Source organism: Prunus dulcis, chromosome 5 (assembly GCF_902201215.1).
Source record: "Prunus dulcis chromosome 5, ALMONDv2, whole genome shotgun sequence".
NCBI lineage: Eukaryota > Viridiplantae > Streptophyta > Magnoliopsida > Rosales > Rosaceae > Prunus > Prunus dulcis.
Window position 1 is genome coordinate 4,105,587 of NC_047654.1, and position 17,561 is coordinate 4,123,147.

Genomic DNA, 17,561 nt, shown 5'->3' on the forward strand with positions numbered 1-17,561 from the left:
TTGCATGAGAGTTTTTTTTAACAAGAGTCCTTATTTCAGTGCTTAAACTTTCAAATCAATCAATATGATCTACATGTTAATTTAGTCCATTTTATCGTATACCATCAAAACTTCATGTGAAATTAGTCATGCGTCAAATTTTTAAACGGTAATTTTTGTCAAAACAACCTATTCAATAAACAAACAAAATGAAGCTAACATATTTTTACCCAAATTTGAGCTCTTTGCTTTGGTCAACTGGCGAAATCCACTTAAGCTTAGGTTATATGATTTTTGAATTTTAATTTATTGTTTCATGTCTGCTAGGATATATGGTTTTTAAGTTTTCAACAAATGCTAGCTGCCGCGCGTGAAATCCAAATATGCAAAACTAGAAGGCAAGACCAACTTCTCTGATTGCAACTCCGCGACTTGTTGATCTTGAAAACGCAAAACTTCTCTTATTTCACGTTCTTCGTTTTCAGTCTACAGTTGTTTACATTGCTCACCGACGAAATTCACAAACTATCAGTTGACACCACCAACCAACAGACCATTGGAATTGCCTTCGTCTGGCAATCACCGCCGTCCCTTTTCAAATCTCGCAGATCTGACAGCTGACCCAGTCCCGTCACCGTCCCATTTCATCAGTTGATTTGGGTCTTGATCTACTGGATCAGAGATGCCGGTGGCTGCTTCCGCCATTTACTTCTTGAACCTCCGAGGTGATGTTCTCATCAACCGCCTCTATCGTGACGATGTTGGGTAATCTCTCTCTCTCAGCTTTTGGGTACTGTGAATTGGTCTGTATAATATCGTTAAGAAATGGGTTGAATGTATATATCTCTGTATAATTGCATCTGGGTTACATTTATATATTTGTGGATTATTGTATCTGGGTATGGCCCGAAAGTTACTTTTATGTATTGCGACAAGGTTTTTGGTCAATGGGTATTCTGTTTGTAATTGTTGAAATTTGTAAGGGACAAGGTGCTTTTGTCATTCTGAGATGTAGAGAAATGAAATTTAGATCGAAAGTGGGAAATGGTGCATAGTTCTATTTTGTTATTCTTCATACAAATGTTGGCCTAGCTGCTGCTGTTCTCAATACTTTTGCAGTTAACTGGTGGTTCTGTAAGTTTTGCTATTTATTTAGGTGTTGTAAGACTTAGATGAAACTACTTAAGCTTAAGCTTGTCTTTTGCTTTTGGTGTAAAATGTTCCTTATGGACGGGGCTGAGGCTTGTTAGGTACTCATTAAATAATTGATTGTGTTATGGATTTAGGTAAATATGGCGCTCACTTCTTGTGTATTTATGAAAATTGAATCACAGGCATTCGGGAAGGGATTTTTCTTTCTTTTAATTCTTTTTTGCAGGTTTTTGTTAACAAGTTATCTAGTTCTTTGTTCATGTATATGTAGTATGCAACAGTGTAAGAGTGAGGCCTTCTGAGTCAGCTTGTACAATTTTTTTGAGATCCAATGATTTTCCATAGGATCGGTTCTCTGTGTCTTATGAAATGATCCTAAGAGCTACTTTCAACCACAGCACACTCATTACCTTATGGACTAAGGCCCGGGCAGGCAGGCACATACCATGTTTTTTCTGTTAATGTTTAATATTTCTGGATTAGTATTTACTGCTGTTGTGGGGTATTTTTATTTGACCATATGTAGAAAGGTACTGTTCTGAATTACTTGGCCTTCGAGAAGGCAACATGGAGGGTTTGGGGTAGGTTCTAAGCTCACATAAAATGGTATAGGGTGGTGCAAGAAATACTATTGTCAGGTCTGAACTTCTGTTTGCATGTGTTTAGACCATACATGCTGGTGCTCGTTGTTCTGTTGTCGGCTGCATTTTTCGTAAGTAAAAGTTCATTAAAGTTTTAGTGTGTAATAACAATTCATTTCTTTCAGGGGAAATATGGTGGATGCTTTCCGAATGCACATAATGCAAACAAAAGAACTTGGAACATGTCCTGTTCGGCAGATTGGTGGATGCTCTTTCTTTTACATGAGAATCAGCAATGTTTATATTGTTATTGTAGTCAGCAGCAATGCAAATGTAGCCTGTGCATTCAAGTTCGTTGTTGAGGTAATGACGATGTTATCATCTAAAGTCTATGTAGATTTCCTTTTCCTGTTTGGATTTCAAGACTTTCTATATTGATGATCTGATGCAAGGATCTTCTCTACCCTTGGTTACGTGGTAGCTGAACATGTTCAAGTTATCTGTTAGCTAAACATGTTCAAGAAGCTTGCATCGTATTCTGAATTCTAAGTTTTTATTCAGAAAAATTTGACAGGACCAAAGCTGTTAAAGGGTTCTCTTACAGCTTTATTGTTTTAATGTTTTTATGGAACGGGTCCGTGAAATCTTTATTGGTTATCTTTCACCAGTCAGTAGAGAAATATCTTGTGTTGTTTATCAATCCAAAGGGGGGATGGACCAAGTAAATTAATTTCGTTTTCATTGCACGGTAATGCTAAAAAGATTTCCATATTATGTAACAAGTATACAGGTCTGCCCATAAAGGTTTTTAACTTACCTTAGACAAGTTTATAATAGTAAGACCCACCTTGTGAGCTGAGGTTGGAGAACTTAGATCTGTAATGTGTTTTTACAGTTTGTTATGTGAACCTGTGAAAAGTAGTCTTAACTGTGGTAGATGATTATGGTACTCTATTCTGCTTGCAGGCTGTTGCACTGTTCAAATCTTATTTTGGTGGGGCTTTTGATGAAGATGCAATTCGTAATAATTTTGTTCTGATTTATGAGCTGTTGGACGGTATGTCATTGAACAAAATTTTAACTATACTGTGTCCATGCATGTACAGAAGCTATTGTGTGGTAGACAAAACTGTATCCTACACATGCTTTGCACTTTAAAAAAGGAAAAAAGTTGAAAAGTAGAAGAGAAATTGGGTTTGCTACACATAGTTCAACCATACACAACATCCTCTTACAATATGACAGGGTTTGCTAGTCGTAATATTTGTTGTGCACAAGAATATGCGACTGTTGTTAGTTTTGTTCTCAACACATCCAACGCAGTATGGTGTTGCTTTGTAAAATGGCGTAACATAACAATTGTTGTGCAATTTGAACACATGGCTCTGTGCAACGAGTTTTTTTAGTAGATGATGTATATTTCACTTGATGCCCTCCATTCTGGACCCATTATCTTTATCTGAGAATATCATGAATTTCAAACTTAAAGAAGGTAAAGAGAAATGGTCCACAATAATGATTCACTTGGTTCTCTGTTTGCCTTTTCCCCGCACGGAAACTACTACACCAACAATCCTGGATAAGAACTCTAATTATTTGTGATCTTGGTTATTATATTCAGCTGTATGGAATATGATGATGTTGAAATGAGTAACATTGAGTTAAATTTGCATTATTTTGTCTCTGGTCTATAAATTCATGTGCTGCAGCATGCACTGACCATGCCTGAATTCATGTAAGCATCCATTATGTTATTTGTTGATTATGATATGAAAATGCATGCATGTTTTTTATATCTTTTTCAGCTATTTTTGTTGTTTCTAATTACACTTATCTGTAGTCAACCAATGTTCTACAATAGAAGGTCAAATATATCATTTATATTGAGAGTTCATCATATGAATGTCTGAATAGTTTGTACCCTTAAATTGCAGAAATTATGGATTTTGGTTATCCACAGAATCTTTCTCCAGAAATTTTAAAGCTTTACATCACTCAAGAAGGAGTGCGCTCGCCATTCTCTTCTAAGGTAAGATGATTCTAATGGTTCAGGTTCAGGATATGGTAGGGCTAATGTGTATGAAGTCTCATAGGACTTTTTTTTTCTGATAATATACAGAAGATTGTAGCTGTTTCATGTGTATATCATGATATAAGTTTCTGATCAATTTTTTCTTTTCAACTGTGTTCCAAAAAACAAAAGCCTACAGATAAACCAGTCCCAAATGCAACTCTACAAGTTACAGGTGCTGTTGGTTGGCGCAGAGAGGGCCTTGTTTATAAAAAGAATGAGGTGATTTAAATTTTTGTACTTCTTTTTTACATTCATTATTGTATGTTCTATTAGATTGTTAACATTTTTTCAATGCAGGTCTTCTTGGATATTGTGGAAAGTGTAAATCTTCTTATGTCTTCCAAAGGTGGGGAAGGTGTTTTTGAATGAGTTGCATGAACAATGTCTATTTGGTTACTCATAAGCGATTTTGGTGACTATAGGTAGTGTGCTGCGTTGTGATGTAACCGGGAAAATTCTTATGAAATGCTTCCTCTCTGGAATGCCCGACTTGAAGTTGGGCTTGAATGATAAAATTGGCCTTGAGAAAGAGTCACAACTCAAATCCCGTCCGACTAAAAGGTATTCAATGGCTGACAGTTCTGTTCTGTTATTTTGATTCTATCTTATCTTTTTAATCATCAACTTTCTTAGCTTAGTATCTCGTTTCCAAATTACTGTTCCCTTTGATATTGTTTATAGTCACTTTTCCTTTGAAAACAAATGTAGCTCGTTTTATTAGAGTGGCACATGGGAATACGTCCTTACCAGCTTTTGGCATTCGGGTAATTTCTATACTCAACTACCCAGCCAAACATTGCAAACCTAGCACAGGAAGGAGAATCATGGAAGAGGAAAAGCAAAGTACATAAGCACAGGATCACAAAATTTAGGATGGTTCACCCTAAACTTGACAATGCACATGTGGGTGAAGACTACGATAATCCAGTAAACCAAAAGAGTAAATATAATTACAACGAGAAACTGATAGGTCCGTCCAATCAACTAAAGTAAGCTCTCTTATGCGGTCTCAGTTCTCAATGGAGAATACCAATTGCACCTGAAGCTCATAGGTTCTCTCTTAATTGTGGCGATCATTCACTCTTAGAAAACTTCAACAATCCTATTTGTAGGAAGCGTTGCGAGGGAAGGTGCTGTCCAAGTAAATTGCTTTCCTCATATTGAGTCGCACTACATCAATCTCCACCTCGTTGAAAATTAAGTCTCTAGCCTTCACCACAAATCAAGCTCCTGGGATCAAACTCACTTACCAAAACATGCTCTATGTAGCCACAACAAGTATGTAATCTAAGGTCTTAAAGAACTTGACAAAACAAATTGATGCCTTTGAACAGTTTGCCCAATTTCCTCATAAATACCTCAGAACTAACCAATTGCCATAAAAACTCTTATTTTTACCGGTCAGTGATTTTTGTTCTCTTTTTGTTTTGTTAAATTTTAAATCTGTCTTTGCGGTGTCCTTTTTTTTGCCTTTATAGTTGATCTGTTCTGTATTTCAAGCATTGCATCTTGCCTTCATCAAGATATTGCAAATCACTCTCAATGAGTGATGTCAGTTTTTGACAGTACATGATTTTATTTCTTTTTATTTTCTATTTTAAACTTGGTTATTATGCAGTGGTAAAACCATTGAGCTCGACGATGTTACTTTCCATCAATGTGTAAACTTGACAAGGTTCAACTCAGAGAAGACAGTTAGTTTTGTGCCACCTGATGGTGAATTTGAATTAATGAAGTAAGCCCCTACTTCCTTTAATGTTGTCCTTTATGGTGTGAATTTAACTGTTTTCTTAGGGTGCTCGGACCAGCTCACTTCACGATAATGTTGTTTTTACATTGTGCATTATGACAAATTAAATGGTCCCTTAAATGGATGTCACAACTCGAGGGAACTTGATTTTAATATGAGCTTGCCATATAACCTTGTCTGTGATTGCGAGGAGTTTCAATTGTGCCGCTACTTTGTAACATCTGATGTTCTGGTTTATATCTTGTATGCTTTCATATCAAGGGGAGGTGGTTTGTGACTCATGCTTCCTAACTTCAGTCAGTCATCTTTCGTTCTTTTGACAGAAGAATTTTATTGGGTGTTAAAGTTATAAACCAACAAAAGTCCTAGATAGCTTTTATAGGGTTGTACTCAATTTTTGGTATTCTTTACTAGTACCTTCTCTGCAGTTAGCAATCTTATACATGTGGAATGCATGTGAAACTACTAGTATTATTTACAGCCTGATATCACTGTTATAAATCTTAATGATAGGTAGAGTTTCTTTTAATACCAGATAAATTTTGTAGTTGCGTAGCAGAGTTGTATACATTTAATTGTATTCATAAGGCCTACTTCTGTGATTGGTTATATGTGCAATAGGTACCGTATTACTGAGGGCGTGAACCTTCCCTTCCGAGTATTGCCTACAATTAAGGAACTTGGTAGAACTCGCATTGAAGTAAATGTTAAGGTTTGCTACTTTTCATGTTAAAGGTTGCTATTTTTGGATGTTTGTTGCTTGGAAAATAACTTATATGCGCTACTTCTCTTCAGGTAAAGAGTGTCTTTGGTGCAAAAATGTTTGCTCTTGGGGTTGTCATCAAAATTCCTGTGCCAAAACAAACAGCAAAGACAAATTTTCAAGTGACTTCGGGTCGAGCAAAATACAATGCTGCTATTGATTGTTTGGTTTGGAAGTGAGTGTCTGTAGTATGTTTATTTATTGAGTTCTAATTCTGTGGACTATTTAATTTGTTAAGATTTGCAATATTAATTTTCTGTTGAAAAAACTGCAATATTGTTTTAATTCAGTAGCTCCTGAACGCTGGCTTAGGTGGTAAAAAAGGTGGGATTAGATATGGGGTTGGGGTAGGTACCATTCTAGGTTCAAAGTATGCAAATCTGCCTGGCATATATGAAACTTATAGGAGCCTTTTTGACTGCCTGAAATGCGTGCATTATTTTCACTGTATTCAACTTTCTTGTGACTTTGTAGGATAAGAAAATTTCCAGGACAAACTGAGCCAACCTTGAGTGCAGAAGTTGAGCTGATTTCGACGATGACAGAAAAGAAATCTTGGACAAGACCACCAATTCAGATGGAGTTCCAGGTGCCTAACTAATCATTGCTGCTAACTCCAGTATTCTTATGACAATTGTTTCATCTCCACTTTAGTAGGTAGTGCATCATTAGAGAAAAAATTAAAAATTAAAAAATGTGACCAAAACCCAAACAATCAGCAGCTAGGTTTATGCATTTCAAAACTAATACTTTTTAGTTTTTAGGTTTTAATTTTTGCTCTACTTGTATATCTTCTGAAGCACATATGGAAATTATACATGCTGTTTTCTTTACCGTCTAAAATTTTGATCCCTATGTTACTTGGATGCTGTTCACGTGTGAAAAGGAAATATTGCTTGCGTGTTCATGTTTTTTGCACAGTAAGTCTCTAGTATATTGCCTATTATCAGTGGTGGACCTAGGATTTCCTGATAGATGAACAGTTTCCCGACCTACGTTTAAAATTTCTGTTTTCATGTATGTCTTTATGGCATTTGATCTTGTTTCTTCTCCCCGTCCACCTCTTTAAAGAAGGTGATTCATTGAGTTATTGTGTACACAGGTTCCAATGTTCACAGCATCTGGTTTACGTGTCCGTTTTCTCAAGGTACTGGCTTTGCCCTGTCAACACTAGTATGCATTCTGTAAAAAATGTTGCATTTATTCATCGATTTTCTGCAGGTATGGGAAAAGAGTGGGTACAACACTGTTGAGTGGGTCCGCTATATCACCAAAGCCGGTTCATACGAGATTAGGTGCTAGAGACATGGGATTGCTGTTGTGAAGACTTGAGAGGATTTTAGGGTGGATGCTGGAATTTTATACAATTGAGTTGAGTGGGAATTATTCAGGAGTTATGTTTTGAGAAGCATAAATCATAGGGATTTTAATTGCTCATGTTATAATTTGTGTCAATATGATTGTTTGTGGTCTTGTATCCTGTTGTAAATGCTAGCTTACTCTAGAACTGGTAAATTGAGCCTTCAATTTTTTATTTTATTTTTCTACTTTCCTTTTTATGATCAATCATTTGTTGCGGTTTGGCACAACTTTTATTTGTTGAGATGAAGAGATTGTAAGTGGGATTTATGATGGTTTGGATGAGTTAGTTATAAATTATAATTGTAAAAATGACACGATACGCAACACAAATTGAGCCCAAGGAGGGGTGTATTCAATCGGGTGTATTCAATCCATACTTACAAACTTCCAACGAACAATAGAATGAGATAGAAATGTTGACCTTTTAACCCTTTATCCCCCTAATAATCTAATTTTTTGAAAACCCAGTAAACAAAGTCAGCATCTAATACATTCACGTGTTATAATATAAGTCTAAGTTGATGGGTTGATGGCATGGTTAAAATTTCTGACCTTTATAATCTGTCCAAGTTGGCATCTCATTTGATTAGCTCACGTTATGCTTATTGTTTGGTTTCTAATTTCCGAAGTTGGATACTCTTTTACATGTTCTCTGCATTTGATTGTACACGAGAGGGCAAGTTAGCATCTCATTTAATTAGCACATGAAACCAATTCCAATCCAAAATTTTAATTGCATGTCCTAAGTACGGGCAAAATTGTACATCCATAATTTAAACCATTAATAAATAAAATGAAAACTAAAAAAACTAAAAAGTTCAACAACAAAAAAACCCAGCCACCATCCCCCGTTTCTCCCACCCCCATCCACCATCTCTATCCCCAAAGAATGCCCTCATCCTTCCTCCTTTCTTTCTCTTCTCTCAGCAACCGACCACCGCACCATCATTCATAACCACCCAAACCCACCACCAGCCATACCCACCCACACCCTCAACTAGCCAAAAGGCCTCCAAGTCTGGTGGTTGCTTCAGGGTCTAGCTTGCTTGCAGCATTTGCAGCAACCAACAATACCTAAAAACACAATTTCACGCCAAAAAGATCAAAACCCATAGAAATAAGAAATTTCAATAAAATTCAATTCAATCAAAACCTCCAATACCAATAAGATATAAAACTTCAATTCATTTCTCCAAAAGAGCCGAACCCAAATACCAAAATCAATTTCAAATCCAAATAACACACCAACCAAAAATTCGATTTAAATGTTCATCAATCCTATTAAACCCAAAAAAATAAAACCCTAACCAAATCCAACCAAGGCCTTGAACATGAAATCCCATTACACAAACAAAATCAAAACCAAAATCCCAATTAATCACTAGCAACCCATAACAGCATAAACACAAAAACCCATATAGCCAATGTTCAACTTGAAATTAGAATGGGAATTCTAGCTGACAGTGCAAGACCCAAGTGGTTTAATTTGATTTCTGAACTTGCATGTCAATTTTCGAGCAAATAAACTCAGGATTTATTCCGGTAATTCTACTCTCTTTCAACCTCTCGGCAGCTAGTTGATAAGAATGGTGGCTTGGGTTCGTCGGAATTCAAATCAAAGAGAGAGAGAGGGGGGAAGAGACAGAGAGGGAATAGTGAGGGGGAAGAGACAAAAAGGGCAGGGGCAGAGAGAGTGAGAGAGAGAGGAGAGAGAAAGGTAAGATGCATGGAAGGGCATCCTCTCTCTAGACGGGTGGAGAAGTCGGATATGTTTGGGAAGAAATGGCAATATTGCCCATGCACTTACACATCACGTTGTTATTAACTGATGGAATTAATCAATTGGAATTGATTATTTAAAGTCTGATGATCAAAATTAAAAAAATTAAAAGTTCAGAGACCAAAATTAAATTCAACCTAACTTCTAATTAGACTTAATTTGCTGACGACTTAAAATTTGATGATTAAAATTAAAAAATTAAAAGTTCGATGACCAAAATGAAATTCAACCTTAACTCCTAATGACCAAAAATGTAATTACTCCTCCAATCGAACAAGAATTCTGAAAGGCGATTTCGAGTTTCAATTTTCTTCTTTAATCACATTTTGAATTTTAAATTGATATCGAGAGTCGTGTGCACTGATGCACATGCAAAAAATAAATTTAAAAAAGAAAAAGAAAAAGAAAAAATTTATAATAACAGCGCACACACAACGAATTAAAGCATCAGCAAACCATCGACCGGCACTCAACTGTACGGGATCTTCTCTCTCAGGGTTTCACACTTGTAGAATTCAATACCTGCTAACCCCATTTTGCAACCGTTGCCGGCTCCAATACGCCGTCCTTTGGAGTTGCGATTGTTCAGCAGATGGGGTTTCTTAGGAAGATGGCGGGGATGCTAGGGTTTACGAAGGACGACGGCCACGAAGTCAAAGACAACGAGGAAGAGGACGAAGACGATAACCAGGCCCAGAACCGAGCCAATTTCCAAGAAACTGGGCTTCCCCGTAAAGGCTTCAGCGTTCCGGTTCAAGTCGCCGTTGACCGGAATCTTCCCGGCCCCGTTCTCGTTCCTTGTCGTTCCGGCGACGGTGGTGTCCAGGTAAATCGTCTCTCTCTCTCTCTCTCTATCTCTCAAAACCTTCATTTCCATTGATGAATTGAATTGTTGGATCAGCATTAGATTAATCTACAACGTTTGCCCAAAAGTTGAAGTATGCGTTAGTAGGGTTTTGTTTATGAATAATTGGTAGAGTTCGATTGCTTGGCATCTATGAATTTGGCCTTAACTGTCATCCACTATGATTGCATAGTAAAATGTGAGAAATATTGTAATGGGATGGGCACATGACTTGTAGGTGAGCAGAATTTAGAATATCAGTTATTGGATAGCAATTGAGGGACTTGAGTGTAGTGGGTGGTATTTCAAATTTGGGAACAAAAGTTTGGAGCTTGAAGATTCGATCATAGGATGAGTGAGTGGGCATCTAATCTTCATTTCCAGTTTGTTCATTGTAGGACTCAATTGAACCCATTTGGAATTATTTTCCGTATAATGTTAAGAGGTCATGCAACATGAAGACATTGAAAGTGAATAGCACGATATGGGGGAAGTTCCCATCAGGCAGCAATGGCTGCCTGACCCTACTTAAGCAAACCCTCCTTAAGCATGCATATTCCGTGAGTGAGGACTTGGTGCTTGGAGCTTACATTAGAAGAAGTCAGCTGAAGGGGACTGCATAAGTGTCTAAATGTGCGTAAGCCCAGTCGAACTTGACTGTTCTAAGCAGGGCTGGCCACCCTTTCCGAATGGCATTGGTCCCTAGAACTGTTTCTATTGTTTCCCCTTCTTTTGCCTTTGGAATGGTCAAGTGTTAAGTTATGCCACCAGAGTTCTATTCTTCTTTCGGAAGCAGTCTGTATTTGATAGAGGCATACAGGTGATGATTCTTGGAATGTGCAACCTCTCTCTAGACGGTCTTTTATCTTTCTTTTCTTTTTTTAAGTCTAGAAATGTCCTTTACCTATTGGGTTGTTTGTACTTGGGACAATTTGTTTCTGCCTATAGCTTTCCTTTGAGGATCACAGTATCCCTTAGGCCTTCTCCAACCATGGGAGGCAAAACCATGGTTGACTGAAAAATGGGGCGGTATTTGGAGAGAGGAGGGGGGTGTGGGGGGAGAGATAATTTGGGTTGACTGAAAAATGGGGCGGTATTTGGCCCCAGATTCCACTCCAGTTGGAATTTTTGTGAGGCCCAATTCGCAGCAAACAAGAGCCACGCGGGGCCTCATTCGAAGCAAATGATGGGCTGTTGCCCACTACCCCAAGTTGCTGGCCGTGTGTCAAAGCCTAGGCAACTTAAAAATTGCACTTTAATGGCTGCATTTCAAATGGGCTGCTTTCAAATTATTTTTTTCAAACCTAAAGGCTTGAAATCAGCGGCTGATATTAAAATTTGTGTCGATCAATGGGAAAAAAAATAAAATAAAATAAAATCCAACATCTGAAATTTAAATCCAAAGGTAAAAATAAGTAAATATATTATTCTAAGTTGGATGTAACCTCAAAACATATGGGTTTGAGTCCTCTAGGGTTGGAGATAGCCTTGGTAGAAAGTGCATATTTAGCTGTCTAGTCAGCTTTCCTTTTCTCTTTGCAGAATTGCTTGTTTCTCATTAGGGTGGGAGATCTGAAGTCAGGGATCCATTTTGAAGTTGACTATCATAGACCAGCGACATAACCCTTAAAATTGTTGTATGAGGCATCAGTCTTCCCTGATTTGCTGATTTGTGTATTGAAATGTAGGGATTAGAATTTCTTCCCCTAGCCCGCTGTCCTTGGTTCTGTCATGAGCATGGTTTCCTCAGCTTTTTGTAATGAATTCTCTTATCAAACAAACCGATGTTTTTTTATTGGTTAAATTTTATTGTTTTCTTATGCTTTAGACTTACTATGTTGAATGAGATGCCTGATGCTCAAATAGTCCTTCAGTCTTTATGTATAATCCCAGATTCACAGAGATTGTATACTGTTTTTTATTCAAGGAAATGTATTTTGCAGGTGTTAGTGCCTTTTGGGAATCGTTTTATGTGGGTGGTTGTTTGCTTCATAAGTTTGTAGTTTGTTGGTTGCACGTTGTGTAGTTTATCCTGTGGTAATTTGAATCTTTAGTATTCCTTATGTTATTGATCTGGATGGGTCTGTTATGCTGTAGAGCAAGGAGATGAAAAGGTAATACAGAACCAGAAGTTAAGAGATAATCCAGTTGCCAAGTTGCTTTTGAAATGAAGTGTCGTCCAATGACTGGTTGAGTGTTATGCCTTCCTGCCTTGTCCTGTTAATAGTATGTTGCTGGTTGGATTTTTGGTTTTCCATCTATTAAAGAATTAAAGAGAAGATAATGGTTTGCTGTTTTCCAAGTTTGAAAATGTTCTCCCTTATTGTAACAATAACACTTTAGCGTTTTGTTGTTGTTTTTGGTACGAGCACTTACTTTGGATCATATTTATCTCCATCGCTAGAGCAAAGCAGGTAAAATTTTTTGATCTCCTATTTGTTCTGCAACCAGGGTCTAAGATGGCATGCAAAGCGACTCAGGATAGATGAGGATGGAGATGTAGCAGATGAGTTTCTTGATGAGGTTTTTCCACAGATGTCAGTTAGTACAGAAAATAATAGGGCATTGGCAAGGTTTGAAGTGAAATACAGTACCAAGCCAGCTAAAGTGAGGACTCAGGTCTTATCGCCGGACGGGAAAATCCAACAGCGTGTGGAATACCGGGGTAGATCACAGTGGATATGAAGACACCTAGAACCTAGAAGAATTTAGGTTTACGTCTTTGGGTTTTTGATTTCCTTTTTGTGGTCAGTTTAAATTTTTGAGTGTCATCCGATTTCTCTTCTGCGAATCAGAACTGTGGAACACTAGATCCCATTGTATTAGTACTTAAGGTCTAGGGGTTGTCTAAGTATATCTGTTCCTTCAAGGATTTGAACTGCGTTTGTGGATTTACAACTAGGAGTCGAATTTAAATAGTTTCATATAATTCAGTAATATACACAGGTAGTGGAAACACTAATTCTATGTTTTCCTGCGTTTTCTGTGATCAGATTCAATATCTTGTTTGATTTCCACCATTATGTGCGAATGTGCGCATTACCGGTGGTGGGTGCATTTTACCGGTTGAGTGGGTGCATTTTACCGGTGAGATCAACCGGTAAAAGCACCGCACTGGTAATGACACTTTTACTGTGCTGGAAGATTTCAGCTAGTGGGTAGTGAATATTCAGACATAAACCGAAGTGATTTTGTATTGTACGAGGGAGTATTATTCAACAAAATCAGTAGGGATGCATAAAACTACAGAAAGAAACCCTACCACTTTGTTATATAACAGCACCTTTTATTTCAATATACACGTGCATTTGTAGATGGAAATTAGTGTGTCCCAGCCGTGGGATGACCAGCAGTTCCCAGATGCTGGTGGCCATGCATATGGCGAGTGCCGGCAGAAAGCAGTTGGTGGTGGTGGCGGCCGCCGCTGCCGCCATGAACATGGGGTTGCCTGGAGCTCAATTTCTTCTCCGCATGCCTGGCTTTGGCTTTATGCAGCTCCATCTTTGCCCTAGCTTCCTTCTCCGCACTTTGGCCATCTTTTTCTCCTCCTTCGTCCTTGCCTCTACTGCCTCTAACTCAAACAAATATATCATCACTCTTTGATCTCATCCTGCAAACAAAAACATAGTTTTTTTAAAGTAAACATGCATGCAAAATGTACCTTTTCTTCTACTTCGGCTTTGTAAATATTTACGTGCTCCTTGGCTGAACTGGCCAGGTTGCTCAACTTCTCCTTTGCGTACTGCATTTCTCTCTTGATTTATCCTGCACAAAGAAACCACAAAAGCAATTTCCGTTGTTTGTTATGAAACTTAAAACTTTAACAAGCCAGCCAATTGAATCTTGATTTCCAAGAAGACAAGGACGTGCACGTAGGGAGTGAAAAGCTGAAGAAGAATAAAAAAACCAAGGATTTTAGTTTGACGTGGGTAAGAAGCTCAGAACTCTCCAATAAGGCAAATGAATTTTATGTATCGGAAAAACAAAAGGAAAGGACTGTCAAAAGATCCTGGGATACGCCCAGATGACCGACACGTGGCCAGCATGCAGGTCCTTCCTTTCATATGCTGCCACGTTGGAAACAAAAGGTCTGGAGCTTGCACATAGATCCTTAATAACTTTTTAAAGTACATATGGGCATCTTCAAATGGGCAACCTTTTTTTTCAGTATTTTTATTTGGTTGAGAAAGGATATATCATTAGATAATCAAATCAGTACAATTGGGACAACATGTATTTGGCGGCCTCGTTAAAATCTCTCTAGAGAAAGCTCTATGGGACAAAATTTCATAGGAGAAAAGAGTATCACACATGCTAGACACTACAAAAGAGTCAAACATCACGACTAACAGAAGAGTCCTCATATAGACAATCTTGTAACCAAAGTGGTGGATCAGTAAACCAAAAGGATAAAATCCTCTTGGCAAAGACTGAAACGCGCGAGACGATTTGCAACTCCATTAGCAGGACGGGGAACAAAATGAACAGAGAGGGACGACGATGAAGCAAGGAGCTGTCAGACGTCATCAACAAGAAGCAATTGGATAACACTAAGGAATCAGACTCAACTAGGAGTGGAGAAAAGGAAGCATCCGCCGCAAAGGATATTCCAATTTTTAGAGCATAAAATTAAGTAGCCAGTACCGATATCAGACTTGGAGCATGCATTGCCACCACGCCGCAGAGACGACCATAGGAGTCCCTTATCACTGCTCCAACGCCATGCAAGCCATAATTCAAACTAAGTGCACCGTCAACATTGAGTTTAAAAGAATCTGAAGGAGGAGGTTGCCACCGTTTTCAGGAAACTGGCAAAGAAGATCTTCAATGATGAAGAAAGAAGTATAATCTTTTGAAACTCGGCATCATAGTTCTTTGCACAAAAAACAATTTGTTCAAGGGCAAAACAATAGAATCAAATAAGACAGCATTACGAGCATTCCAGAGAGACCAAAGAACCAATGTAAACAGAGAGTGTTGGGCACTAGAGAGAACATCCCAGGCCACCAATAGCCAGCTTAAGGCATCATGATCAGGTAATGTAGCAAGAGAGAAGGACCAACCCAAATTTTCCCATACCAAAGAACTAGCCGTGCAGTCATGGAGAGCGTGGAGAGCTGTTTCAACCGACCCATGGCAGCGGAAACGAAGAGCGTCTTTGTTGAGAATAAAATCCCTATAATTTAGGAGATTGTATATAGCATAATTGTTGTAATCCCATCATATATGGGTCAACCTTAATTCTAGCATAGCAGTATCTTATTTCCTAGAATAGAACTCTGCTGTAACCCTATATACATATGTATCTGTACGTTGAATAGAATTATCAATTCATTCTCCAAATTTATTATGGTATCAGAGCACCTTTGTGGTGGCTCTTCAATTTCCGCTGCAACCTTTGTTTTCTTTCACTCTGATTGAAACATCTAGGTTTCTTCTCTATCTTCTTTCATCATGGGCAATATCGATGAGTCTTCTCAAAACTCTGTCGTCGAGACCTCTAATTCTTTTTTTATACACTCTTCAGATCACCCAGGGCTCTTGCTTGTTAACAAGCGCCTTAATGGTGATAACTATCCCACATGTAAAAGATCCATGATCATCGCTCTTACAGCCAAGAACAAGTTTGGCTTTGTCGACGGCTCCATCGAAACACCTTCGCGAGCAAAGAAACCGGCTGACTTCGCCCTCTGGGAAAGGTGTGACAAAATGGTGCTTTCTTGGCTACTCAATTCAGTTGAACCCGATTTGGCAGAAGGGGTTGTTTATGCAGACACAGCACACGAAATCTGGAAAGACTTTGAAGATCGATTTTCTCAGGGCAATGCCCCACGGATCTACCAAATCCAAAAGGCAATTGCCTTCCACACCCAAGGTTCGATGCCTGTATCCAATTATTATACAAAACTTAAAGGCTATTGGGATGAACTAACCTCTTATAGGGGAACACCATCTTGCTCTTGTGATGGAATGAAAAGCTACAACAAGTTTAAAGAACAGGACCAAATTATGCAATTTTTGATGGGGTTAAATGATTCGTACAATGCCGTACGCGGCCAAATTCTACTCATGAAGGAACTCCCGAGTGTTCGAGAGGCATATTCACTAATCATTCAGGAGGAGAAACAACGGGAAATTGGATCACCTGTCACCGAAGGAGTCTCCATCGCCGCTGCTGTGAAAACCCAAAAAGGAGCCGGATCTTCATACCATCGTTCTGGAAATCAGACCAGTTTCAGAGGCACACCGATCTCTAGTGAAGCCACACTGCACTGTACCTATTGCAATCAGGATCATCACACAGTTGATCGTTGTTACAAGCTTCATGGCTATCCTCCTGGACATAAACTTTATCGTGGTGGTTCCAACCCGCCTGGACATGCTAACACGGGGAGTGCATCGCGCAATGGAGGCCGCAGCAAGTGGCACGCTTCATCTTCATATGCCAATCAGGTTCAAGTGAGCTCACCAGCAGCTGCTGCCCAAACTGAACAGACCAGCACAGCCAGTTCTCATGTGGATCAATCCACTCAAAATCTGAAAAACATTTTGGGTGGCCTTTCTGTAGATCAATGCAAACAATTGGCAGCAGCAATGGTACACTTATCTAAACCCACATCTGACAATACCGATGCTTTTGCCAACGCTGCAGGTCTGCCCAATTCCCCATCTGTTAATTCGATTTTGTCTCACTCTTGGATACTTGATAGTGGTGCCACAGACCATATTTCATCTGATTCCTCCTTTTTTGTTCACTCTAATCCCTCTCGTATGCCATGTGTTAATTTGCCTACAGGTTCATCAGTGCCCATTGATTCCACATGCACTATTCTCTTTAATAAAAACATTACCCTTGACAATGTTCTTCACGTGCCTTCATTTCGTCTCAATCTAATGTCTGCTAGTAAACTCACAAAATCTTTACGTTGTTGTATAATTCTGTTTCCTGATTTTTGTGTCATACAGGACTTGGCTACGGGGAAGATGATTGGGTGGGGTAAACAAGATGGAGGACTCTACTACATGTCATCTGCTTCTCAAGCACCATCTTCCTGCCATGTCTCCTCTTCGTCCACTCTTTGGCATCAACGACTTGGGCATCCTTCACTGGCTCGTCTTAAATTACTTTCTTCCTTTATCCCTTCCATGTCTGTTTCTTTTGATAATAATTGTCATGTTTGTCCAATGGCCAAACAAACTCGAAGTTCTTTTCCCTTAAGTAATATTTCTACTAATGCACCTTTTTCTTTACTTCATTGTGATATTTGGGGACCCC

At 38.6% G+C, this 17,561-nt stretch overlaps 3 protein-coding genes across 3 annotated transcripts; 2 read left to right on the forward strand and 1 right to left on the reverse strand.

Annotated features, from left to right (window-relative positions):
- Positions 1–287: 287 nt before the first annotated feature.
- Positions 288–7,926, forward strand: LOC117627513 (AP-2 complex subunit mu). Its single transcript, XM_034359634.1, has 13 exons — positions 288–744; positions 1,898–2,075; positions 2,679–2,769; positions 3,647–3,741; positions 3,916–4,005; positions 4,084–4,132; positions 4,209–4,347; positions 5,405–5,521; positions 6,158–6,248; positions 6,332–6,474; positions 6,774–6,888; positions 7,402–7,446; positions 7,521–7,926. The coding sequence occupies exons 1-13, from the start codon at positions 662–664 to the stop codon at positions 7,599–7,601; spliced, it is 1,317 nt and encodes a 438-aa protein (XP_034215525.1). The 5' UTR covers positions 288–661; the 3' UTR covers positions 7,602–7,926.
- Positions 7,927–9,728: 1,802 nt separating this feature from the next.
- Positions 9,729–13,258, forward strand: LOC117628785. The gene is made up of 2 exons (XM_034361308.1): positions 9,729–10,267; positions 12,737–13,258. The coding sequence occupies exons 1-2, from the start codon at positions 10,034–10,036 to the stop codon at positions 12,968–12,970; spliced, it is 468 nt and encodes a 155-aa protein (XP_034217199.1). The 5' UTR covers positions 9,729–10,033; the 3' UTR covers positions 12,971–13,258.
- Positions 13,259–13,606: 348 nt separating this feature from the next.
- Positions 13,607–14,033, reverse strand: LOC117627598 (late embryogenesis abundant protein 6). The gene is given in 3 exon segments (XM_034359755.1): positions 13,607–13,806; positions 13,809–13,860; positions 13,947–14,033. Coding segments are annotated over 3 exon segments (339 nt in total).
- Positions 14,034–17,561: the final 3,528 nt, after the last annotated feature.

Coding starts and splice junctions, on each gene's coding strand:
- LOC117627513 (XM_034359634.1), top strand. CDS start 662: ATGCCGGTGGCTGCTTCCGCCATTTACTTCTTGAACCTCCGAGGTGAT. Junction 745..1,897: donor CTCTATCGTGACGATGTTGG/GTAATCTCTCTC, acceptor CATTTCTTTCAG/GGGAAATATGGTGGATGCTT. Junction 2,076..2,678: donor CATTCAAGTTCGTTGTTGAG/GTAATGACGATG, acceptor TTCTGCTTGCAG/GCTGTTGCACTGTTCAAATC.
- LOC117628785 (XM_034361308.1), top strand. CDS start 10,034: ATGGGGTTTCTTAGGAAGATGGCGGGGATGCTAGGGTTTACGAAGGAC. Junction 10,268..12,736: donor CCGGCGACGGTGGTGTCCAG/GTAAATCGTCTC, acceptor TTCTGCAACCAG/GGTCTAAGATGGCATGCAAA.